The 26,748-nt window shown below is 29.4% G+C and overlaps 3 protein-coding genes across 3 annotated transcripts; 2 read left to right on the top strand and 1 right to left on the bottom strand.

The window, feature by feature from the left end:
- Positions 1-1,459: 1,459 nt before the first annotated feature.
- On the top strand, positions 1,460-2,075 carry LOC100527394 (uncharacterized). The gene has a single exon (NM_001248533.3). It carries the CDS (start codon positions 1,520-1,522, stop codon positions 1,850-1,852), a length of 333 nt encoding a protein of 110 aa, NP_001235462.1. The 5' UTR covers positions 1,460-1,519; the 3' UTR covers positions 1,853-2,075.
- Positions 2,076-13,241: 11,166 nt separating this feature from the next.
- On the top strand, positions 13,242-15,273 carry LOC100796708 (uncharacterized). The gene is made up of 2 exons (XM_003553893.5): positions 13,242-13,910; positions 15,109-15,273. Exons 1-2 carry the CDS (start codon positions 13,505-13,507, stop codon positions 15,129-15,131), a joined length of 429 nt encoding a protein of 142 aa, XP_003553941.1. The 5' UTR covers positions 13,242-13,504; the 3' UTR covers positions 15,132-15,273.
- A 1,316-nt stretch (positions 15,274-16,589) lies between these two features.
- LOC100796180 (uncharacterized) lies at positions 16,590-17,247 on the bottom strand. Its single transcript, XM_041012444.1, has one exon. The coding sequence runs from the start codon at positions 17,245-17,247 to the stop codon at positions 17,038-17,040; it is 210 nt and encodes a 69-aa protein (XP_040868378.1). The 3' UTR covers positions 16,590-17,037.
- Positions 17,248-26,748: the final 9,501 nt, after the last annotated feature.

The following is a 26,748-nucleotide window of genomic DNA, read 5'->3' as shown; positions in this document are numbered from 1 at the left end:
CCTCTCATTTTGGTGTGATTTGACCGAGGTGTTACACCATAGTTGTCCATATTTTTTTGCTACTGGTGTCCATCTAATAACAGTCTTGGTTCACTCTAAATCTGTTGGTTATTCTATGGGTTTGGGGTTACATTACATGCCATCTCTAAAGAGTCTGGTGAGCCATATCATGGATACAAGGTGCATGAATGGTTCCTACCCACCTTTCAATCTTGAATTTGTAAAGGTATTAATCCATTCCCTCAACTTTTAGCCAGCAACATGATGTTCCCTTTGTGATGCCTTTTGTACTATATCCTCTAAGTAATCCAAGCAATTCTCACGTTATAGGATACGTCTTTCTTGCAGATGCTTGCTTTTCTCTTGGAATTGGGAGCTTGCATTCATGCTCCTCCAAACAAGAATGTAATGAGTAAAAGATCGAAAGTGTAAAACTTTGTTGCTTTGGTTAATCTAGTACCCCTTTGTTGGTTCTATTTTAAATTACAGGCTGAATTTATTATCAAAACAAAACAAATATTAAAAAAAATTCACATTCTACATTGGTTGTCAGAAAATCGATGAAGAATGTCATTTTTCACGACGATTTTCTACAAAATTGTCTTTGAAAACACATTCTACATCAATTTTTGTGAAAATAGTTGTGGAAGGCAACGTTCTACAACAATTTTGGACAAAATTGTTGTGGAAAGCAATATTCTTAGATGGTTTTGAAAATTATATTTGAAAATGTTGCATAGAGAGATATTCCAATAAAAATTTTACATTAGTTCTAATAAACATCGTCAAAAAGCCACTTTCTACAATGATTTAAAATTGTCGTCGAAATCTTTCAACTTTTAACAATGATCATTTCAACATTGATTGAAAACCGTCGTCGAAGTTTTTCTAGAACTATTGTTAAAAGATTTTTTGTAGTAGTGCTTTAAAAGAGATATTGATCATTGAAATGTTTGAAATGTTTTTTATTTTTCATTTGTTTTCCTATAAATGTTTAGGGAAAAAAATTATCTAACAACATCTTATAATAGCTTTTAAATTAGACAAATATTTCATTTTTATTTTTTTCCTATAAGTTTTTAGGAAGAAATTTATCTAACTAAAACATCTTAATAGCTTTTAAATGAGAAATTGACCATTGAAAAGTTTGGTGTTATTCTAGAGAACAGTTGTTAAAACTAGAAAGTGAAAAAGCAAAAAGCTGGACCAACAGGCGTTAATTTTCTAGCTAAACGATTAGCAAATCTTATTATCGATTCCATTAGTAAAAAGAGACCAACATATTTTAGAAAGCAGCCAAACTTACTAAAATAATAATTGGAATAAATCAGTGAGCCAATACGGGTTTAAAGAAATTATGCCTCCAGATTTTTAGATGAGGGACCATCCTCATCTTTATCCGGATTCCAGTTCAGAAACAACAATATATATACCCATAATCTCATGCTACTGAACTACCGAAATTCACACCGTGCAATCTCCTTTAATACCCTTTTGTTCTCAAAACTTGCTGGTGAAAATGGAGGCATACAGAAAGAGCCACAGAGGGTCCATGAGAGGAAAATCGTTGCCTTTTTATAGAAATGCACCAAAACCAGCTTCCTCAACCGCCGTGCAATACACAGCTACAGATATTAAGCCAAATCACTATTCTTCTTCTCCTGCCTCTGTAGGGTTCGTGGTCCACGAGGACTATGCAACCACAAAGCGAAATCTGAAGGTTCGCATTGTGGTTGCAGATAGTAGGAGCAATTTGGATGAGTTGTATCGCCAGCCAGCAGATGAAAGCGTGGACACCAAAGCTGAAATATATATCGCTATGGTTCAGAAACGTTTGATGCTTGAGCGATAAAACGCATAAGCAGATACCCTGTTTCAAAAAAACAAAAAAACGCGTACGTTTTAAGAGATCAAGTGATCATCAACCATGCTATATATATTTTAGTGATAACATGATTATAGTTGCAGGGCCTAGCATTTAATAAAATAATAGTACCCTTTTTAAATTTGTGCGATTTTGGCACTTCGTGTAGAGATAATTATGTTATGCTGTAATAAGTATGAATTTTACATAGTAGTAGTTTGTTTGGCTTATATATAAATATGTTTGGCAAATTAAAGCTATGGTTGTATAGTGATTAAGTATTATTTTGGGTTATCAGATCATAATGAGTAGAAATTGAAAATTGTTGCTTTCTCATTGTATCAAACTATAGGTTCCAAATTGTAATCCAAACATGATAGTATATATTTGAAGCAAATCCAATTGAGTTTGCACCCATATGAAGGTTTTCATTTTCGTAGTTGTAAGTCTCTACCATAACATTCTCTCTCCACTCAGTGCTGTTAGAAAGAGGATAGCTATTGGATCCGCTGATCGCAGTTGCTTCATAAATGTAAAAGATCTTGTCCCTTGAAACAGATGTTTTCATGAAATAATGTAATTTTTTAAGCCAAACCTAATTTAATGAGTGCACATGCAATCGTGGATCTTAAGCTGTAACTCATGTAGTTCTTAAAATGAAATGGTACTCCGTTATGTTCACTTGGGCAAAATATAAGGAACTATATACAAATGAATTATATATAACTTGAAATTCTTTTACTTATATTTTTTGCATTAGTTTTCCATACTGCTATATCAAAGGGAGCTTTTTGCTCTCATGTAATGTTGTTATTCGCTTATTCTATTGCTTTAGTGTGATTCCCCCACTCCCCACTTTCATGTACATGAGTTCTCACGATAAATAAATCAAGCTTAAATTTATGAGCAATGATAAAGAACGGTCTGGAGCACGTATTAATTTTAATATATGAACGATTTTGTTTTAAGCTGTCATTATTCTCACTTTTTGTTAAGTATATATTTGCAAACAAATAATCAAGCCATTTGAACACCTTATCTTTTTAAACATTCCATCAATACCACTCTTTTTTTTTTATCTTTCTCTTCCTATTATATTATATTATTTATCATACCTATAATTTTATTTTTTTTCTCTTGATTACTAGATGTAGAATATATAACACAATGGGTGTCCAAATATATTTTCCCCAAATAAAAATGTAGAAATTGACTGTATGCTGAGAGCCAATCGCACCTGCCAGAGGAACCTATTAACATTTATGTTGAGGTTGAGAAATTAATTATTTCTACATGAAATGCGCGGGAGTTTAAACAAAATATTTGAGTTAGTGTTAATCTTGTTAGAGAATTTATTTAAATTAAATTTTTTACATTTAATTATATTTAATAGGAAATACAATAATATAAAAAAATAATACATTATTAAAAAAATCAATTTCATGCGTGCTAAATAGGAAAATTAAGAATAAGTTTTAAATTCTGCAATAATTTAGAGACTTTATAGTTTTTATATACTGCAGAATGCAATTGTTTTGAAATTTAATGTTTCCAAGTTATCATTACAACATACATAACTAAAAGTTCCTATGTTAAGGAATATATTAACCAATTTATATTATACAAAACAAATATCATTTTTTTTTTACTGGAACAAATATAATATATTATCACTTCATTTTACACATATATGCATTTTTAAATATGCTTATTCATGTTGTATCAAAATTCTTCTAAAGCAGATCTTCTATTCATTATCTATCGTGTGATGCTCATTTTGTAATATGTTCTTACAACAATCTATTACTAATTTAAAAAAATTATAAACTATTTTTTCTCTTCATAAAAATATATATAATTCTTGTATAAAAATACTATTTTTTCACTTCATTTCTGACTCAACATATAATTGAGTTTTTTCCTTTTCTTTTACGTTTATATATATCTTTTTCTTCTTCTTAATTTTCATCAACAAAACAATATATCAAAACAGAAGATGAAAGCAAACAGGATTTGAGTTTGAGTTTTTTTATTGTACAATTAAGAATTTAAGATGCATATATATAATTAATAAAAGAGTTGATTAATCATTAAGCATGTGATTCAATTAGTGCGAGTTTATTTTAGTTTGATCGATGACCTTAAATTCAAGTTCTGGATATGTAATAACATTAAATACTAAAAAGGAGAGTTTTATAACCTGTAATGGTCCTATTAGCTAGATCGAACACAATTGTCATTAATAAAAGATACAAGTAAACTATAGTATCTGTCGAAAAATAAAAGACACAATAATAAATATTTTTGTAAGAATATTATAAATAATTTGACAATTTATTTGAAATTTGAAATTTGAAGAGATATTGTTATTGGTGTGTTTTTAATTAATAATGAAAGATGATGTGATATTAATCATGGTTCTGAGAATCAGAATGGACTAGCCAGTTGGATCGGTTGAATCAAGAATTGGCCTAGTGATCAGTGAATTTAAACTAAAAAATAGACTATTTCAAAATTCGTGCGAATCGATCTGAAATCAATCAAACCAGTATAGAATTGGTACATAAAACCAATTTAAAATCCGTGTTTTTGAAATAAAATATTTTTTCTTTTAAACTTTGAAATAATTAAACACCTATTTCATAAATATTACTATCAGCTTACTCATTTATATTAATTTACTATTTTTATATATCTTTATTTTTATTTTTATAATTTATATTAATTTGTTATTTTCCTTTTATCCTAGAGTAAACTTGTTATTGTTAATGAATATTGTTTTTTTATTAAATTTAAATTTAAATATTTTGATATTTTTAAAGACTTTTATTTGTTCTTTGAATGTTAAAAATATAAAAAATGATATTTTATTTTAGCTAATAATGCTAAAAAGTTGTGATATTTTATGTATTATATATATATATATATATATAAAGAATGCCCAGCCATAGTCATATTTACACTTTTCTTTTGTTTTTAAAGCATTTTAATTTTGTTTTTAAAAAATTTAAACATTTTATTCACGGACGGATCCAAGGGAGACAAGAAGGGGCCTTATTTTCTTAGTAATAGATCATATCTCTAATTTTATCCATAAATTTAATAATAAATCATTTTTAAACTTATTATTTATTAAAAGTTAAATATTTAAATAATTGTGTAAAAAAATATGATCCCCTTTTATTACACTCTTGTATCCGTGCCTAATTTTATTCTATTACTTTTTCCTCTTTGTTTACTAAAACAATCATACATTGCATGGGTTTCAAGGCTATAAATTTTATTAATTCGTATACATTGAATGGCATTAAATTTGAGAAGATAAGAAAACAATAAAATATTAGAATTGACACGTGAATTGATTTGGCAAAATAATATTAATAGAATAGTTGAGGCATCAACATGATAACCACGCATCAAATTTAAATCATTATAATAGATTAATGTAGAAACGATATAACGCAAGATAAATCATGAGCAATGAGTAATATACCTTTCTTTAGTGCAAGACAAGACATGGTAGGACAGCTGCTTCTCTATTTTGTTTACTTTCTAGCTATTATTATATCTGCACACTTTTTAAATTTTATATTACTACCATATTTTTTAAATCATTAAAAATATCTCACCATATAATGGATAGAACTGGACTTTGTTCGAATATATAATAAGTCGTCCGTAATGAACTACAGGATTGTTCATGTTTTAATAATACGGGTATATATTAGCATAAGAAAGTAGCTTTAATTTTCTGGAACATAAATATGCACACTGATAAACCTAATATGTTTCCTCAAAAAATAAAAAATAAACCTAGTATGTTAATTAATTATACAGGTACTAGTAGCTAGTAATCATATTTTACCATATTATGATTTGTCTTGCGTACTTGATACTTCATTTCCACGAGATAATTTTTTACTCTTTTTGTCGTTAGTATTACAACTTGGAAGTAGAGTGGAATGGTGGATCTAATTCTGTCTCAACATCAGCATCACCAAACCCCATGACGTCGTTTTAATGATATTAACATCATCATCCCCGTTGCCATAACGTCATTTGGAATTGTTTTCTAGATAATTACCATATCCATTAGTTGATTACCCTTGGACCTTGGTCATAGATATTAAAACAACTGTTTCTCCAAAACGAGCAGCTTCTGCCGACAAAATCACCTGTACATTCCCAAAGCAAAGCTTTGAAAAAAAGTAGATAAAGAACAAATGCATCTAGGGAACACACGCGTATGAACATTAATTTAGCTGGAGATTTTGTTTTTCGGAATTAGTTTGGCTGGAGATGTGTTGCTGCCTTGCTGATATTGAGCCTTTGATTTTATGCTTACTGAGATGGGCTAATTCATGATCTTTTTATAGATTAATTCTGTTTTTGTTTCTATTTTTTTAAAAAAAAATCACTTTTAGTCTTCAAAATTTTTAGCATTTTTTATTCCTATATTTTTTCAATGTTAATAATTTGAGTTTTATTGTTAACTAATAATGTTAATTAATGATGTGATAAGTGATAATCACATTGACGGTCCAATGACTTATCACATCATCGAATGAGTTTGACGGAACAATAATAAATAATTGGGCGAGGTATAAGTATTATACTAGTTAAACAATAAAACAATGCTCAAATTGGGAGAGGTCTAAGTATTATACTAGTAAGTCCTTTATTGATTAAAAGTATGTTCTAGATCACATAAAAATAGTACAAAAATAATGTTTGTTGGCAATGTTTGACCTAAAGTTTAAAGAAAATAGTTGAAAAATCCTCTTAAGAATGCTCACACATTCACATGAAGTTGCGATGGTGCCACACACTAAGGTGTTGCAACATGACAATCTTAAAAAAAAAATACTCAAATATCAACCAAAGTAAAAAAAGAAGTCAAACATCCATAAAAAGTTAAGTGCTATACTCAAATTTGATTGCTCTTGGTCGAGTTGTCAATGAAATACCTTGAGTCTGGCACATTTGAGAGATCAATCTTCAAGATCCTGACATTCTCTAGGACTAGTATATGAAAACTTTTGTATCACATCTAGGAGGTCTTGGAAGGGAGACCCGAGTGCCAAGTCCAAGGCTTGGGATTGCCTTGTTATTATCTCTACGATATTGACAACAATATTAGTGTGGCCATAATGAGTTGAAGTTCTAGGTACTCGAGCTTTACTTAGTGAAGCTCGAGTTTCTAGAATTTAACAAAGAGTCCAATATACAACTTTTTGTAAACATGAAAAGTTGATGAAGACTTGTAACTCTTAGTTTTCATTGATGATGTGTGAGTTGTATATATTGGAACACTAGTCTTAATTAGGATGATTGTTATTGCCTTAAATGCTTGATTGTGTGCATGAAGTCATGCGTACATGCATCCTATACTAGGCTATGTAGATTCAACATGCTCAAAATTATTGGCATTGCATTGATCCATGGTAGTTAGCCTAAGAGAATTGAAACCTTCATAACATAGTTTTTAGAATCTCTAAGTTTCAATTTTGCATCATATAATAGACTATATGTTAATATAGTAGACTAATTTGCAGCCCCTGTATCTCAAAAATTGAAGTAGGTGAGAAAATAGTCGACTATCTTAATTGTCTAATCGCTTATTTGGGTCTAAAGAAATTTTTGCTTTCGCAAACAATCGGCTATATGACAATATAAACAACTATCTGCTTTTCAGGAAACCTATGTGATGCGAAGAACAATATGATCAACTATCTCTATGACCTGATTGACTATTTATGTTCTAAGGCTATAAAAATAAATTTTTCGAAGGACTTCGAGTGTGACATTTTTTCTATCATATTTTACATTGCAATTTTCATTGAGAGAGTTTTTGAACCTCTTAGTGTCATCACCGATTTGATCCTTAATTGGAAACAATCTTTTTACATTTGGTGCAATGGATCTTTGCAAAGGATCATGAGAGGAAGTTGATACTACATTGAAAATGTTGTCAAACTTTCACATCTTTCATATATTAAGTGAAATATTTCCTTAATTTGTGTTTCTCATTTTCGTTTTCATTGAGTAGGTTTCTCAATGGTGCGCATGTAGTGGGTTTTCTACATATGGGTTTGGTTCTTGATAGGTTTTCAAGAGATTAGGCATTTGGGGTGTGAATTTGCTTGTGAGTTTGGTTGTAACTCAAAAATTATAGTGAAAAGATCCTAGTGGGTTACTATGGATCAATTGGATGTAGATTTCCTAGACATCGAACTAATATAAATTATGTGTTGCTTCTTTTTCTCTGACCTTTAAACTCTTATATTGCTTCTTGCATAAGTTTCTTAACATTTGTGGATTGATAATTACTTTGTATCATTGGCTGATTGTTTAATTGTGATTAAGATATCAAAGGATATTTGCAACACATCTATATCTCTTGTTTCAATTGGATTAAAGGAAATTATTTGTGAAAAGTTTTAATTTGAGTATAAAATGAGTTTAAAACCAATTCAACCCCCTCTCTTGGTTTGTGGTTTCATGTGTCATTATTTCTAACAATTTTTAAGATACTCTTCATATATGCATTAGCCTATAAGTGCTTACAACTTTCTTCCTCTTCAATGGGCATATTGTGCACCAAAGTGCACAAGGAAGGACACCTAGTTTGTCACAAATCTCCTCAATGCAACATCAAGTTGTGATAACTTACATGATGACAACAAACTCAATAGTTCCTCTAAGATTCTTCACAATCTTTGCCATAATCCCTCAATTTCTTGAGGCACACCATTGCTAGAACTCTCACAAAAAACACTCTCTAATCCCCCTACCCCCATCAACCAAAAATAAAGAAAATGATGCTAGGGGACACAAGGAATATTTGTGAAGAAAACAAAGGTAAGTCAGGGAAGAAGCTCCACCAAAAAGTCTTAGCCATTACAAAGGTAACCAAAAGAAAGGAGAGAAAAACTTGACGTAAAGAAGAGAAAAACTACAAATAAGAGAGAAAAAGAGAAACCAAACTCAAAAGGGTAAAGCCCTATTTGAAGCAAAAGGAAAAAGGGCAAAAAGGAAAAACAATAGTTGTAAATCTCAAGTCGATCAGAAGAAAAAAAGAGAAAGCCTCCATAAATATTCCAGGGTCATTTAAGTTATAAAATTTGGGTTCACTACTAGCCATGACTGCATGACTTAAAGCACATGTTATTTAATGCTTAGCTCAGTGTGTCAATGGCTATGTGGTAGTCCAATGCTAGTGTTTTTTTTTCAAAATTTAAAAAACACTAGTTATTGTGTAGCTAATAATAGTTACTAGACCTGAAGCCTTTTGTTTTCATCTAGATGTCTTTTCTACTTATGATTAGGAACCTAGGAGTTTTGGCCTGGCCAAGACCTACAATGTCTTGATAACCTTTACAGCTTAACTTAATTAGTTGGGGTACAACTATTGATAGGCTTGCTTCGAGGATAGGCCTTACTTCCAATAATTTTGAGGTCTATCTTGGATCATAGAGGCATCCTAATGCCCTCAAAATACAAAGGTCAACTTCCACCTCAACACAGGCTACTCATTAAGTAGCATGCATTCTAAGAAGGGTCTCATCTACCTCAAAAGTTATGCCTCTACCTAGGCCTTGTCATGGAACTTTATCAAACACATTCTATTGTCAAAAGGAGTCCTTGTTTATTCCTTAATTATTGATCTCACTTACAGGTCACAGCCCTCTAAGGGACCCTTGGTTTCCTACCAAAATTGATCTTATGCCTAGGAAATTACTTGACCCAAATAGATATCCATCTTGGACTCGATATCCTCCAACTCGTGTTTATAAATAGTGAGATCATTCACATCATCAAGTGTATATTATGACCCATAAAATATACTATTACCCTCCTTAAGATCACATTGCCCTGAGTTCTTTTTTATTGATAAATATTAGTTTGTTAGAATGTTAATTTTGTTAACAGATGGGATTGAATCCGTAACTTTTCCACTTTTCTCATATTCCTTAACCATCCAACTCACCTTATATCTCTTCTCATTGACTTGAGTATTAAAGTCCTTACAAGTATAACCACCTCAACCAATGAGTTTTTGCTACACTCCTATGAATCTTCCACCAACAACTACTTGAAGAATTATCTAATCTAAGTGTCAGCTAAACCCTCCTCACATCACCTTGAATCACTTATGATACAAAGATCTAAATATCATAAGCAATATTTTATGGTTGAGTGTGTGACTTGATTAGATTGGATCTATTGTTTAGTTTTTCTTACATTTGATAAATCTAACTTAATTAAATATTAACAAATTAGAAAAGAAAATAATAATTATTTTTTATATTTTTAAATTTTGTAGGGATTTTATGAATGATTTAAAAACTTATAATTTTTCACAACTTAATCTTTTCTAACATTAATTTATATATAATTCAAGTTATAATTATTTTTTGGCATTTTTTTGTATTTTATGAACTCGATTACCTAAATCGATTCAACCTATTTTGTATTTTTTTTATGAATGATTTGCCATTTAAAAATTTCATTTTTGTCACTATAATTTGATCTTTCTTAAGTTAATTTTAATAGAAGACAAGTTAAAAATTTTTTTGGTTGTTTTTCTAGTTATGAACTCAAATGCTTAATCGATTTGATCCATTCATAATTAGTCGGGTTTGTTTAAAAAATGAAAAGTCTACAATAAAAAATCAATCCAACTCAATTCAATTCATACTTCAAATCTGTATGGACTCAATTTTCCTTAGAGTTGACCTATGTTTGAAACTAGTCTTGTTAAACCATGATTGGATTTTGCTAGTTTGAACCATTAATATGGAGGGAGTTGCTATTAGCACTATTGCATTTAATAATTCCACTACCCATGTGGGTGTTTTTTAACAATATTCCTAAAATTCCTCTTTGATGGAAACACAATAGAATCATATTTTTGTTATATTTTTTTCACCCCCAAATTGCACAATAGAATCATGATTCTATTGTGCATTTTTCAACCCCCCCCCCCCCCCCCCCTAAATACACAATGAAATCATCATTTCTTTGTGTATTTTTATTCCACCCCCAAATGTGTAACGTAAGAAGGATTCCATTTTGTTATTTTATCTTCACCATCATTGTGTAGCAAAATCATGATTTTATTGTGTCAATTTGAAAAAAAAAAATAACAAAAGTACGATTTTGTTGTATTTCTCAACCTAGAGCACAACAAAATTGTACTTTCATTGTGTATAAAAAAAAAAAAATACTTACCTTCACAATCTTGATGGAGAGATAAAGAGAGAAGAGAGTTAGGTGTGCATAGGGAGAAGGAAAAAAGGTGGAAAAGAGGGAAGAGAGTTGAAGGAGAAATGAGAGGGAGACTGAGATGAATAGGAGAGAGTGGGGGAAGGGGAACGGGCGGGGGTGAGAAGAAGGGAGTTGGGCGAATGGGGAAGTAGATAAGTAGGGGTGGGGGGAAATTGCCTTAAGGGCAATTTTTTTCTTTTGCCTCATTTTCAAAAAGTAATTGTGGTAGTGAAAGTAGTAGTTCCCTTATGCGGACCTATCATCAAAGCATCTCATTCTTCAATCTAACTAAATTCACATAGTCAATCCAACACCCACTTCATGTTTATGCAATGAAAATGTAAAACTTCCATTTGATGCTAGAAAAAAGTTTATAAACACAACCTAAATTATTGATGTGACTACGTTAACCCAATAGTCTGACGGATTGGTCATGTGTCTCATTTACAGTTGAATTGATAACTATTAGCTTTGGTTTTCAAAGGAATAATAATAGAAAATCATGTATTTAGTCATTTTATTTTTTCTTCGTATTTTTCTTTTTCATTTTAAACACATCACTTATTATATCTTTTACTGATCTTTTCTTTTCTATTTTATATTTTTCCTCTAAACTTATCAAGCATCTCTTCTTCTCTTTCTTGGTATGAAAGAAGTAGCCAAGACCCATCTCCCTCACAGTCTCCTTTCGCGGATTCTTTAAGAGTGGCATCCACGTGATCACCATGTCAACTGTGGTCCTGACCAACAAAAGTGCAACACTTGGACTTGTATAAATGACTCAACAATAGTGGTTATAAGTATTTAGTTGAAGATTACTTAATGAAATCTAAAATATTGTAGAATCAATTTAACCTTAAATCGTGCAAACAAAATAATGCAGATAGTTAACGCTCAATTTCTAAAATTAATTGCAAATTGTTTATGTAAATCTTTCATGGCACTGGAAAAGCAGTTAAAGCGAAGAAATTATTCCCTAGCTATCCAGGACTAGCATGTTAGTTGTTGTTACGGGTATCGACCAATCACCATGTAACATGTAATGTATAGAGATACACAACTTAGTGAATCATCTCTACCAGTGCACATGTCACATTTTTATTAGTCGGAACTACTACAATTAAGATGATAATCCTGGACCAGGTAATAATTTAGATTCTTGATTGTTGGACTTTTTAAAAACATATGCACACTATAATACTTTTTTTAATCTTTCTTTTTTGGTTATATTACATTTCTAGTCATATCAATAACTTTTTTCTGTCTCGTAGTATAAACATCCCATAGATTCTGAAGTATCTCTTTCCTTTAAATAAATAAATAAATAAATAAATAAATATATATATATATATATATATATATATATATATATATATAACAACCCTATTCTCTATGAAAAAGTTATTCATGATAATATTTATTAATTTCATAATAATTATTTTAAAAATTATACTAAAATAATTTGTGATTAAATAATAGATTTAAATATATTTTTTCTTTTTATAAAATTTAGTATTTTTCATTTTTATCCTTGTAATTTTTTTTTGTTTTTAATTCTTAAAGTATTTTAGATAACACTTTAAACTATAGAAAAAATTATTTAGAATATTATAAAAATAAAAATAAAAATTAAAATAATTTAAAGATACTAAAAAAAATATTTTTTTACAAGGATTAAAAGAAAAAAATATTAAATTATAAGAATTAAAAAGATATTTAACTCAATTCTATATTCAGAGGAAAAATAGCATATGGACGCAACGCTTATCCGGTGACCTCGTATACTGCACGTACCAAGCTTATCCGTTAGTCTTGACACGTGAAACATGGAAGGTCCACTCCATCCAACCCATAAGTATCCCCAATCCATACGTGCCCATACTCAAATTAATCCAGATAAGGAAGTAGTACTTCCATCATGTGTAACATATCATCACTTTAAGGCATACTCATGGTCATGAACCAACAAGCTATTGGTTAAAAAACATCAAGAAAAAAATATTTCACTACTGATGATAAGTCATTTTTCTTAAGATTAACTTTTAACAAAAATAATAAATATTTCATATTAATAATATGATAAAAAAAATACTCATGATCATGATGAATCATAATTTTAAGTAAAACAGAACAATAAATAGTGTTCAATGATTTACATTAAAATTTAGAAAAACAAAAATCTAGCTACGAAGAAAAAAGTTTGTTTAAACATTGAATATCTCCCCAATAATACAACTTTTTTTTCATTCTCATTGGTAACACAACACCCCTCAACTCAACTATAAAACTATTTCTTTTTTTCCTATAGTTCTTCAGCAGTGATCCCTTATTTTATCTTGGAGTTCGGATTCTGTTTCACAAGAAAGATACATGAGACGCCAAGTGGACGCCGAAGACCACCAGCTAAGGGTGTTATACGAGCTATGTTCCCTCATCATTCACACTCTCAAGTTTCCTCCGTTACCCTACCCTTTTCCCACCTCGTACCCATGTTCTTCTTCTCGCGCTTCTTCGTCTTTGTCGCATTCTAGGAGACATCACTGGTGGACAACGTTGGCTACCTCCCAGGATTCCCCGGCAGCATTCGCGTCGCTGTTTCTGGGCATGTCCCTGTCCCTCATGCTTCTCGGGGCGGTCACGTTCCTCGTTGGGTTGCTGCTGCTGCCTTGGGTTACTCTTCTGGTGCTGGTTTTCTATGTTGCTGCACTTGTCTCCAATTTGTCTGTGTTGGGCCGTTTCATTCTTGGGTCCATCACGTTGCAGAGGGATCTTCCACGTGAGCCTCTTTCTCTCTTCTTGCTTCCTTAGCCTATCTCTCCCTTTCATGCTTGTTTGATAGTTTGTTCTTCAATCTATTTATTTACTAATTATTATTAGGCTAAATTATGTTTTTCATCATTTACAAATTTTAATTCGGATCTATAATAAAAATAACAGCATTATTGAGTTTTTAATAAAATAAAAATTTTGTTTTCTAACGTTTGATATTTAATTTTAATCTTTTACAAATTAACGAATTTTATTATGAGAAACGATGGGTAGTACAAAGGTTAATGCACGATTATTATATACAAAGTACTCCTGATTGATTTCCGCTAATTCCTTAATTTTATTCATTTTTTTAAAGTTATATGATTATCCAATCAAAACAAGACAAATAGGATTTGTGTAATTTTTTATGAAAAATCTTCAAACCAAATAACATAACTTTTTTATTTTTCGTCTTTAATAAATTTTGTTTATTTTATATTAGTCTCTTTATAAAATATCGGATAGGAACTAATAACAAATCTAAGTTTATTCCAATGAAATCAGATTTATATCTCTTAAATAAGACTTGAGTTAAAACTCTCAAAAACAAAAGATCTTGACTCTTTGAGTTCAAACTATGTTAACTATAGATAGAACATGTAATTATAGTATCCTAGCAATTTTTAAGCAAAATTAATCTCTTAAATTTTTTATTGTTGCAATTAAGTTTTTTTGTCATTTTTTTAAAGAAAATCTTATTTTATATTAACAAAAGATACAAATTGAATTGACTAATTTACTTTGTTTACGTTTTTGATTTAATGTTAATAATTAAATATTAAATGTTACATAAAATAGTTATTTGTAAACATTTTCCTTGGTCAAATCCTAATGTTATACCTTATTAAATCTTTGAAGATTTATTAACGTTTTATTAACTTTATGACTTTCAACTTCAAAAATTATTTCATATCTTAAATGTATTATAATTTCTCAATTATTTGAATGGAAAATAAGGTTTTGAAAGTTGTAAGTCAAAGAAAATTAATTAGAAGACCAACTCTGTTTTAATTTTAAAATAGCAAACATGATCTACTAAAAAATAATTAAAGAACTAAAATTGTACATAATTTAAATTAAAAAGATTAAAAGCACTAGATTTAAATTAAATTTTGTGTTTATTATTATTTATTTACTTTTTTGGTGCTTGGGATGTCTTTCAGATGAGGCTAATATATACCGCTGAAGCTTTAGGAGGGAAAAGAAATTGTCCGAGACATTGAGGTTAGGTAGCAGATCACAAATACATATGTCATGATAAATAATAAGTGAATCTGGTTGAGATTTTGATGACTTCATTTGCTTGCAATAAAATGAACGATTTCATCTTTTTGCTCGTTTCAATTTTAATTTTCTCATTCTATTTTCGCATGAACTAGTCTGTTTTGTTTTCTTCGCACTATGTCTCTTAAGATCCGTAACAACCTCCGCACATAGTTCTTCAACTCTTCAATTGTAATTGATAAAAAAAAAGTTCTATTCTAACTTGAACGCTTGTACTAGAGGAGAAGAATTGTGTCTTAACATTACAAGTTTGATCAGCAAATAGAAAGTTATCAACAATTTTACAAAGCCTTTTTTGAATACTCTGAGGCAAGGAACTTGTATTTGTTGTATCGATACTGCTTGCGGTATCATTAGATATCTAGAATCACATTTTCATGTTCAACTCCACCACGACCGCAAAATGTGGTTAGATTCCGGCATGATATATTTTTTAATTACAGGGAGAACAAGTAATATCTTTTGGATCCAATAATTATCTCTTAGAGATCTATTCCAATTTATCATTTTTGGGTCTAATGAATTCATAGTTTATAAGTCTGTGCAATCTGCATCTTACTTTTGGTTCTTAAATTAATAATTCGCGTAGACGACTGACACGGGGGATGCATTTCTCTCCAAATTAACCCGTTTGAATTAGAAACCAATTATTTGAACTTCTATAATTGAAGCTACAGAAATTTCATCTTACCAAATTTGTTTCAATTAAATGGCTGGAAGGGTATATAATTTGTCAAAATCGTGGATAACATAAAATTACTTACATATTACTTATTGACAAAAATCCATCGGTTAATCAGTCGTAGGAAACCTTACTGATGAATTTCGGTGTCCATCAGTAATTGCTGACAGATATAATCCGTAGGAAAAACACTATCAAGTACCCACAGATAAATCCTTTCATCATAGGCTCTCACATACCCACCGACGATTAAATAGGATGGTTTCTCGAGCATCGCAAATACAACGTCATTAAACAATTGAAGAATAAAAACATCTCGGGTAGTGGCTAATTGATATGCTTGTAATGGAATTCAGAATAACTGGTAAATACTTTTCATCATAGATAATGATTTATGCAACAGCGGCTTCAAATCAATGTTAAATTGCTTTACACAAGAAGATTAAAAACAAAACAACAAACTCACCAAAAGAAAAACGAGTGTTCTACTCTAAACTTACTATTAATACACTGGTTGCAACTCACTAAGAAGCAGGATAGTAGGGGTTGCAACCTTAAGAAATTCAAAACCATACATCTAAAGATAAATAGAATAATATAACGTGATGGAGATCATTCTGTTGATGCTTAACTGATGGGGCTATGACAAATGAATAATATAACGGGACATATATGAAAACAAGACCATGTTTAGATTTCTAAAGATAAATAGAATGAAATGAAATGAAATAACAACATATAATTGAACCAGGTGAAATAAAATCATCTTTTCACTGCTTCGACATTTTTATCAAGGAAGAAAATTAAATTAGAAGTTCTGTCCCATACACCCCCACCCCAAATTCCCCAATACTGAAGGGAATCAAAAAGTAATGGAATAAAACATCTTTCATCATATTCTATTTCATTTCATTAAACTAAATATAGTCCAAGGTAATAGTAATGATATGTAGGTGGGTGTATTCAGAGATCTAAGTTTGATTCAATAGTTGAGGAGCTAGGGGTGAAGAGAGAAGGGAGGAGGAGAGATGGGGAGTTCAAATTCTTCCCATTGACATTTCTAATAAAACTAAAAAATTAACATTTGCTAATTAAAAAAAAAAAGTGTATACCGTGGATGATTTATTTATCCACTACCAATGTGAACATCAATGGCAATGAGGAAGATAGCCATGAAGCCAAAGAAGAGAAGGGAATGAACAAAGACGGAGACGCCACTTGTTTGGAAATTGCAAAAATCCACAGGCCTTCCTTTGCCAGGAAGCTGGAACAGTAATCCGGGTGAAAACACCACAAACAGGACCAAACCTATCACCACACCAGCCCAATCACCCATTTATCTCTAAAATTTTCTGTTACTAATTAAGAGACCCGAATGAAAATGAATAAGCACATAGAGGAAATGTGTATAGGTGAATTTATATTGGAGTGCTTGAAGGGCTTGGCTAGCTACACTGGCAGTGTAGCATGGATATGGATGTGATATAGGACAACATAAAGTTCAAGGAAGGGTGGGTAGGGAGAGACATTCAAGTTGAAAGATGGGACAAATAGAATGACTTCGTTGGCTTGGCTTGGATTGAAATCGACCGGCAGAGGCATTGAATGCAACGATTCCTTGAAAGTTACATCCTTAACGCATGGCATTACACTATTGGGATCTCTCTTATATGGGACGGCTACCAATTAAGTTTCCAAAGAATTAATGTTTCTATCATACTGTACTACTTTGTGTTTTAAGGTTATTAGCATTAAGAGTTTAATGTATATAGTGTAAAAAGTTTACACTGTCCGTGCATAACATTTTTTATCATTAATTAATTTGTTGGCCATGTATTTTCTTTATACTTATTTTTGGTTTCTCGATTTTTTGAAAGGATTACTAGTTTGATGATTGTATTGTCTAAGGTCCATCAAATACACATGACATCTTATGTAACACTTTGAGACACACATCAACCCTCCATGTGAGTCCTAACACAAAAATACAGACACCTCATCTTTGGTAGTCGGGCTCTCCAACCAACAAGTTATCTTTAACCTCTAATTATTTAAATATAATGTCATATCTTTATTTATCTCTTGACAGGTATTCAATTATCTACAAGGCTGCACATTAGTTGTAAGTAACAATTATTTATTAACTTTTATCTCTAAGCTATACATTATCTCTAACTTTATCTATAAGATATCAGTTATTATTTACACACCGGTAATTATCTGTAAGGGTTGTAACAGCCCTTACATACAAGGACCTGCAACTCCCTCTACACACTATAAGTACCAGGTTCCCTCGTATTCTCTCGACATGCTTTATGCTATCGAATGCATACACCTACTCACAAATTTGTGTATTCTCACTCTTCTAACTCACATACTTTTGTTTTGCATGTCCTCCTGCTTGTACTCTTGATAAAGGCAACTCTTAGTCCGACGTACGAAGTCTAAGAACCTACCTTAAACGTGTGTCAGCTCTGGATTTTTATAAATGCAATGGTAATATAATAAGCATGTAAAGTAATCTTATACCATCAAATAAAAAAATTATGGTTATAATTTTTAATGTGATTATTATAAAACCAAAATAAATACCAACATGGTGGTTTAAATTGAATGATATATATCATAAAATCGTTTGACGACAGTCCAAAGTCTATTTTCTTTCATATTATAAATTGTAGTGAGTTTTTAAAATTCAATGATTTTGTAGTATTATCAATTTTTTATCCATGTAATTATTAACCGTACTGAATTTTATTTTTCAATTTTCCTTTTGTTGTAATAAGTTTGATTCTTGTTCATTGTTTCTATAATTAAGAACTTATTAGTTATCATATTATATCTTAGTATTATTCTTAAGGAAGAAAAAATGTTAAGAAAATATAATTATGTTTTTTTTTAAAAAAAGTGCATTCTTCTATCTTCTGAAGTTGATGTCACAATTAGTGATTTTGCATTTAGGAATGTTTGAAGAATTACTTTTTATTATAATGTGATACAATGTGATGCATTTAGGAGTAAATTGAATAAAAAATGTGATACATCTTTATAAGATTTCTTGAAATCATTTTATTAACTTAGTGTAATGCAAAATGTGATACACTTTTAATTTTTTTTTATAATTTTTTATCTTTTAAAAAGTTTAAATTAGTTCATTACTAGATTAAGTAGGTTTTAAACTTGTGATTGCACGGATTCAATTAAATTATATATTTATTTTTTATTTGTATTTAATATTTATATTATTTTTTAAATATTTAGAAATATATTAAAGAAAATAATATTAAAATTAAGAAATATAATTAATTACATTTTAACATATACGGTAACAAATTTGCATATATTATCAATATAATATAACAATCTAATCAGTAAGTTAAATATTTCTATGCAAAAGTATATAATCAAAAGAAGGATATATCATGCAATTGACATACTATCATCTATTGTTGACTTTTATCATAATAATAAAAAAATTGGTACAATCCTATAAATTATATACTACAATATATCTTCATATATTGCAGTCATGTAATATAATAACAATCATGATAAGAAATCACCCATCACAATAGATACATACCAGTATATGCCAGATTTCACAAATCAGTACCAACAATAAATTATAGATCAATTTAAATATCTCTTCAGATGTTTAATAAATATTCACATAAAAGCCTAATCTTTCTATAAATTATGTAAAATATAATTTCACTTAAAATGAATAAACTCATTAACATTTAATCGGACAAGTTTTCATAATTTTAACATTTGATATACTCAATTATACCAAAGTCATCAAGTTATATAACATTAGAAGACAATAATTTTCATCTTCAAAGCTACTCAAAATATGTTACATCTAACAAAAATTACCTTAACATCTTATAATTCACATATTTCATTTATATTTGTATAATCTTTCATGTGAAATGAAAATTAATCTACTATATATATTTAATATATAATAAACAAATATATATCTCAATACATCTCATCTACACCAAATAAAATAATAATTTGGATCTAAACATAACATGCAGTACAAGATTACGATCATGATATTTATCTAACAAATATATATATATATATATATATATATATATATATATATATATATATATATATATATATATATCAGTTATATCTAAAGAAACTAAAACAATATTAATAACATAAAGATAAAGTGACACGTAACAATATTTTCAAACAATTTCAATTGATCCGGAAACATATCATAACACCAAAGGTTCAAAAGTTTAAATAAATAAATAAAATTTATAATTAAAAATATTAAAACCATGAAGATGCCCAGTACATACGCTTCAACTTTCTAATTAACAAATCAATGGATATAAGCATGGCAATAAGTGTGTATGCTTCGACTTTCTAATTGTAAATAATTATAAGCACCACTGTACGATAGCTTTTGTTAAATCACTTGAACGCTTCATGCCAAATGACACACTATGCAGCATGAGTACTGCTTCAATGTGCAAGCAAATAAAATATGAACCTTTGTGACAGTTTCATAAATATAATTTTAATACAAAAGAACCTGGCTTTGATACCAATCGAAGGGAAAAAAAGAGTGTTCAAAATACACACAGCGCGTTAAAAAAGATTTATTTTACATCTAAATTATATTGAAACAGATAACATACTAAATATATACATGTTGATGAGTTTTTGAAACATAAAAAATTTCTTCAATAGTGTGAAGACTACACGTGTATCCACACTGAAACTAATCTCTATTCTCCAACAAATTTGACAAATGGAATAATAATCTTAAAATATTGGAACTCTATGAGAACAAGAAGAGAAGTAATTTTTGTCATTTAAACGTTCAATCTAAAGCTTTATTTATAGCATATAGTAGAAAAACAAATATTCAATAAATTCGAAATCACCACTTCATCGTATCTTATCTTTATCTTTTAAGTCATTTTCAAATATTATTTCTTATTACTTTCTATCGTTAGCCATTTAGCAATTTGAAATTGAAATATTAATTGATCAAGTTCAACTTGTTGTGCGTAATAACTTTTTCAAACCCAATTCCAAATATTTTAATTATATTTTAAGATATTATTCAAATTAATATATTAATCAAGATAGGTGTCTAACAACACACTTTAACGTCCGAATAGCATATATAAGGTAACATATTTTACCTTCAAGAACCAGTAGAAAAATAATGTAATGTTTCCTTCCATCATTTATAGCTCAAGGTTAACTCTAGAGTATAGTATTACTATAAAACTATAATAAGTTAACACATTATATTTAATCAATGAATGACTTAAGAAAATCTTTTCTTCTTTCATTTAATTGTCATGACCAAGGTCTTAATTCTATCATAGAGCTTAACTCATTACCTAGAGTTAATTGATTATTTCTTCTTGATTAATCATCAACTCTACAAGTATTTAATCATATCCAATATTCATTCAACTAGTGCCCTAAGATATTAGGTGTCTGAAATTAAAATATAACAAATAATTTGTTAATTACTATGATAATATCATGTCAAAGGAAACTATTATATTTCTTCTTAAGAACTTCCTATTGACATATCAAGATAATATTAATTATTAAGAATTCTCAATTGAGTCGGTTCAATGATGACATTCACATATACATCATCTATATATGCAATTTAATAAATGAGATCTATTAATCTTTATTCATTATATATATATATATATATATATATATATATATATATATATATATATATATATATATATATATATATATTGATATATTCATATTATTGATGTCTTATTCACAATAATCCTATGATCAATAACAATTTAAATTAAAATTATAAAAGACTTGTTTCTCATTTATTATAATATCTGTCATGATAACAAGTCTCTAATTTTAATCAGGGACTTGTCAAATCAACAATTTAATAAAACAATACATGTGATAGTAAAATAAAGAACATTTTTTAAACTAAAATTGATAACAAGATGGATTGGATCTTGGGCATATAAATTTATCCCCAACAATCTCCTACTTGCAGTAGAGCCAATAACTCATGTATTCCACTACTAGCTAATTCCAACTTATTCTCATCAAACTACTTTAGTTTTTAATTTTGAGTCTCCATAATGAGGCATAATCTTTAGTTCTTAAATACTTAAGAATGGTCTTACCCACTTTCAAAGCTCCCCACCAAGACTTTATTGATATCAACTTGTTACACCTAGTGCATAAATGATATTAGAACATGCAAAAGTCATGTCATATACAATAGCTCCCACTATGCTAGCATATGATACTCTAGTTATGTATTCTCTCACTTCATGAGTTTTAGGAAAATCCTCCATATTGAGAGTAACTCCAATTTCTATTGGCAAATAGTCACTTTTGGAGTTTCCATGGTATACCTCTTTAGGATGGTATCAATGTACCTAGATTGGGAGAGTCTAAGTAACCTTTTAGATCTATCTCTATAAACCTTTATTCCTAGAATACAGGTTGTCTCTCCTTAATCTTTCATGGAGAACTATTTTGATAACCAAATCTTTGTACTTAATTTGCATTGTTGGTATATCATTTCCAATGAGTAATATGTCATCCACATATAGCACTAAGAAAATGATTACACTCCCACTAACCTTTTTGACTCACAAGGTTCTTCCTCACATTAAAGTGAATGTTCCAACTTTTGGAAGCTTGTTTCAATCCATAAATGGATCGTTTGCAACTTGAAAACTTTATTAGTATCATACAACGATGTGAATCCATAAAACTTTATTGCAACTTGAAAACTTTATTAGTATCATACATATCCTCTTTTAGCTCACCATTAAGGAAAGATATTTTTACATCCATTTGTCATATTTCATGATCATAGTATGCTGCTATAGCAAGAAGAATCTGAATTGATTTGAGCATTGCCATAGGATAAAAGTTTTGTCATAATCTATACCATCCTTTTGACGATATCCCTTGCCAACAATGCAAGCTATTGCCATGGGAGAAAAGTTTTGTCATAACCTATACCTTCGTTTGATGATATCCCTTGGCAACAATGCGAGCTTAATAGGTCTCGACCTTCCCATTTGCTCCAATCCTTTTCTTGTAAACCCTTTTACAACCAACTAGTTCTATACCCTTTGAAGCTTAAACTAGAGTTCATACTTTGTTGATCTTCATTGATTCCATTTCAGATTCCATAGCTTCTTGCCATTTCTTACAATCCAAGCTTCGCATAGCCTCTTCATAAATTCTTGGATCATCATCATCATGATAAACCTTATTTGATGTGTCATCTAGGACCATCAAGTTTAATCTATTAGGTGCACAATGCACTCAAGTAGATTTTCTAGAAGGCCCATGCATTTGGTTCATAGATTGCTGAATTGGCTCTAAGGTTGGTTCATTAACTTGATCTTGAACTATAGCTGGCTCTTGAACCACAATTGCTGGAGGTGATGACCTTTGTGGTAACTTCAGAACATTAAAGAAAGGTATTTCAGTTTTCATCCCATAGTCTTGAGTTGTTTCATTGGTTAATTGAGTTTCATCAAGCTCAATTTCTTTATCATGACTTCCTTCTACAAGGAATTTCCTTTCTAAAAAATGGTTACTCTTGCCACAAACACTTTATGGTCGCAAGGTTGGTGTAAACAATATCTCATAATTTATTTGGGATACCCAATGTATCTACATTTCTCAGATCTTGCCCAAGTTTATCTATTCACAATCTCTTAATGTAAGTGGGATAATCCCAAATCTTGTTATATTTGAGATTCATTTTAGCTCTTTCCATATCACATAGGGAGTTGTAGATACTGATTTTGTAGAAACTTTATTTGGCAAATAAGTTACTACTTCTAAAGCACATATACACATAAACTTACTAGAAGATCATAGGTAACTTGATTATCACAGTCATTTAGCTTATTAAGCATCTTATGCATGAGATCAATTCTTAGGTAACAATACTAATCGTCATAATTGGATCCAACCAATTTTTATCAAAATTTCTTTAAGTGGAAAATTTCTTAAAACTATGAATGAGTCACTTGGTTGTCAAGTCATTTTTCAAAAATATTCTAAGGCAGAATATATCACATATTTTTCTAAGACATGATATATAACATACACTTTGAAAAAATAATCATACCAAATAAGTATCTATTGTCAAACCAATCTTATTGGTATCTACAAATTAAATTTAATGCTCCTCCAGGTAGTACAGATGTTTAGTATAAAAAATAATTTCAAAATTCACGATCTCATGTTATATTAATTAAGTATAAGTCTCCTGGTTTTCAAGTCATTCCTTATTATTAATTAAATAAATAACTTGCATCACATGCTTTTATTTTAAGCTACAAATCTCTTGGTTGTCAGGTTGTTCATTATTATTAATTAAATAAATAACTTGCATCACATGCTTTTATTTTAAGCTACACGTCTCCTAGTTGTCAGCTCCTTCCTTGTAATAAACTAATTTTTGACACATGCTCTTTCAAATTACAAGTTTCTTGTTAGTCAAGTCATTCCTTGTGATAAAATAAATCAAAATAACTTGCATCATATGCTCCAATTTATTTTTTTAAAACCACAATTTCCTTGATATTCAGGATGTTCCTTGTAATTAAATAATTTAATATATAAAATAAATTGGATAATATATCATCATATAATAAAACACATATCATCATATGTATCGCCATAAAAAACTATAAGCAACATGTGGAGAAAAAAAATTGCTTCTACAATAAGATTTTTATAGTCATTGACAAAATACAACTTGAATTAAATCATTTTAATTCAAAATCATATTTCTATATTAGTTGTTTAGAATAGAAATAACTTTTGTTGTCAACTTCTTTGACAAGCAAAAGAAAGAAAAAAACTTAAACAATCTTGGTGCTTAGAAAACTTGTTTTTCTAACAATTCGAAAAAAAAAACTCATGATGCATTCTCTCCCTTATTTCTATCTAATGTCTAAATTTAAAAACACAGATTTATTTTTTGTGTTTCTACCTGTTAGTTATTAATATATTTAACTTTAAAAGAATTTTTTTTAGTTCTATTTGCCAACTATTAACATATTAAAAACAAAATCTTTTTTTGTGTCTACTCAATAAATTAAATATCTCCAAGCAGAAAAAAAAAATCAAAATGATATATAATATTAAGTATTATTAAATTTTATCACAATAATTAAAATCTAGGTACAATCCTATAAATTATATACTACAATATATCTTTATATACTGCAATCATATAATATATCTAATATATATTATATGTATATAATAATATAATAAAAAAATTTGCATATATTATCAATATAATATAACAATCTAATCAATAAGTCAAATATCTCTATGTAGAAGTATATAATCAAAAGGATATATCATACTGTCAACTTTTGTCACAATAATAAAAATTTTAGTACAATCCTATAAATTGTATACTATAATATATCTCCATATATTGCAATCATATAATATAATAACAATCATGAAAAGAAATCACCAATCAAAATTGACACATATCGGTATGTGATATTTCATCAATCAATCCCAACAATAAATTATAGATCAATTTAAATATTTCCCTACATATTTAATAAATATTCACATAAAAAAATGTGAGATATGAATTTCAAAATTTCTAAACATCTAAACAAATATATCACAATATATAAATGTATACTTTGTGAAAAACTTCACAATGAAAAGTATCGAGCCTAATATTCCTGTAAATTATATAAAATATAATTTCACTTAAAATGAATGAACTCATTAACATTTAATCGGACATGCTTTCATGATTTTAACATTTGATATACTCAATGATACCAAAGTCATCAATTTATATATAAATGTTGAAGACAATAGTTTCGTCTTCAAAGCTATTGAAAACATGTTACATCTAATAAAGATTACCTTACCATCTTATAATTCACATATTTCATCTATACTTGTATAATCTTTCAATACGGGAACGTGAAAATTAATGTACTATTATATATCCAATATATAATAAATAAATATATATCTCAATACATCTCATGTACACCAAATAAAATAGTAATTTGGATCTAAGCATATCTAACATGCAGTACACATTTACGATCACAATATTTATCTAACAAATATATATCAATTATATCTAAAGAAACCAAAACAATATTAATAAGATAAAGATAAATGGGCACATATCAAGATTTCCAAACAATTTGAATTGATCCCGAAACATATCATAACAACAAAGGTTCAAAAGTTTAAATAAATAAATAAAATTTATGATTAAAAATATTAAAATCATGAAGGTGCTTCAACATTCTAATTGTAAATAATTATAAGCACCAAAATATGAACTTTTGTGACAGTTTCGTAAATAGGAAAAATTGCAATTTTGGTCCCTCACTTTTGCTCCAGTTTCGCATTTGGTCCCCCTATAATTTAATTCACAAATTTGGTCTCTCATTTTTTAAATCCCTGCAATGTTGGTCCGAAACGTCCCAATTGGACGTTGACCGTTAGCCTCAGATGTTGATTGCCACGTGTCAACATCTGATAGGTAGGCTTGGTTTTTTTTTACCCTACTGTGATGTGGTAAAAATTTGTTTAAGCTGAGGATAATTCAAAAAGCTTTTTTTAGGGTTAGGGTTAATTAAAAAAAAGCTTTTTAATTAAGTGTAGGGTCTGCAGCGGAATTGCTTCATTCGGTGGAAGGTGAGAAGTGCTTCATCGGCGAGGCCTTGTTCATCGAGGAGATTGATGAGGCACGTGATGGTGGCGGTGGTCACGTGAGGGGAGTGTTTGAGGAAGTGCCAGAGGGGTTTGAGGGTGG

Source organism: Glycine max, chromosome 19, assembly GCF_000004515.6.
Source record: "Glycine max cultivar Williams 82 chromosome 19, Glycine_max_v4.0, whole genome shotgun sequence".
In the NCBI taxonomy this organism is placed as follows: Eukaryota; Viridiplantae; Streptophyta; class Magnoliopsida; order Fabales; family Fabaceae; genus Glycine; species Glycine max.
The sequence above is the reverse complement of the archived record's forward strand: the minus strand, read 5'-3'. Positions and strand labels throughout refer to the sequence as shown.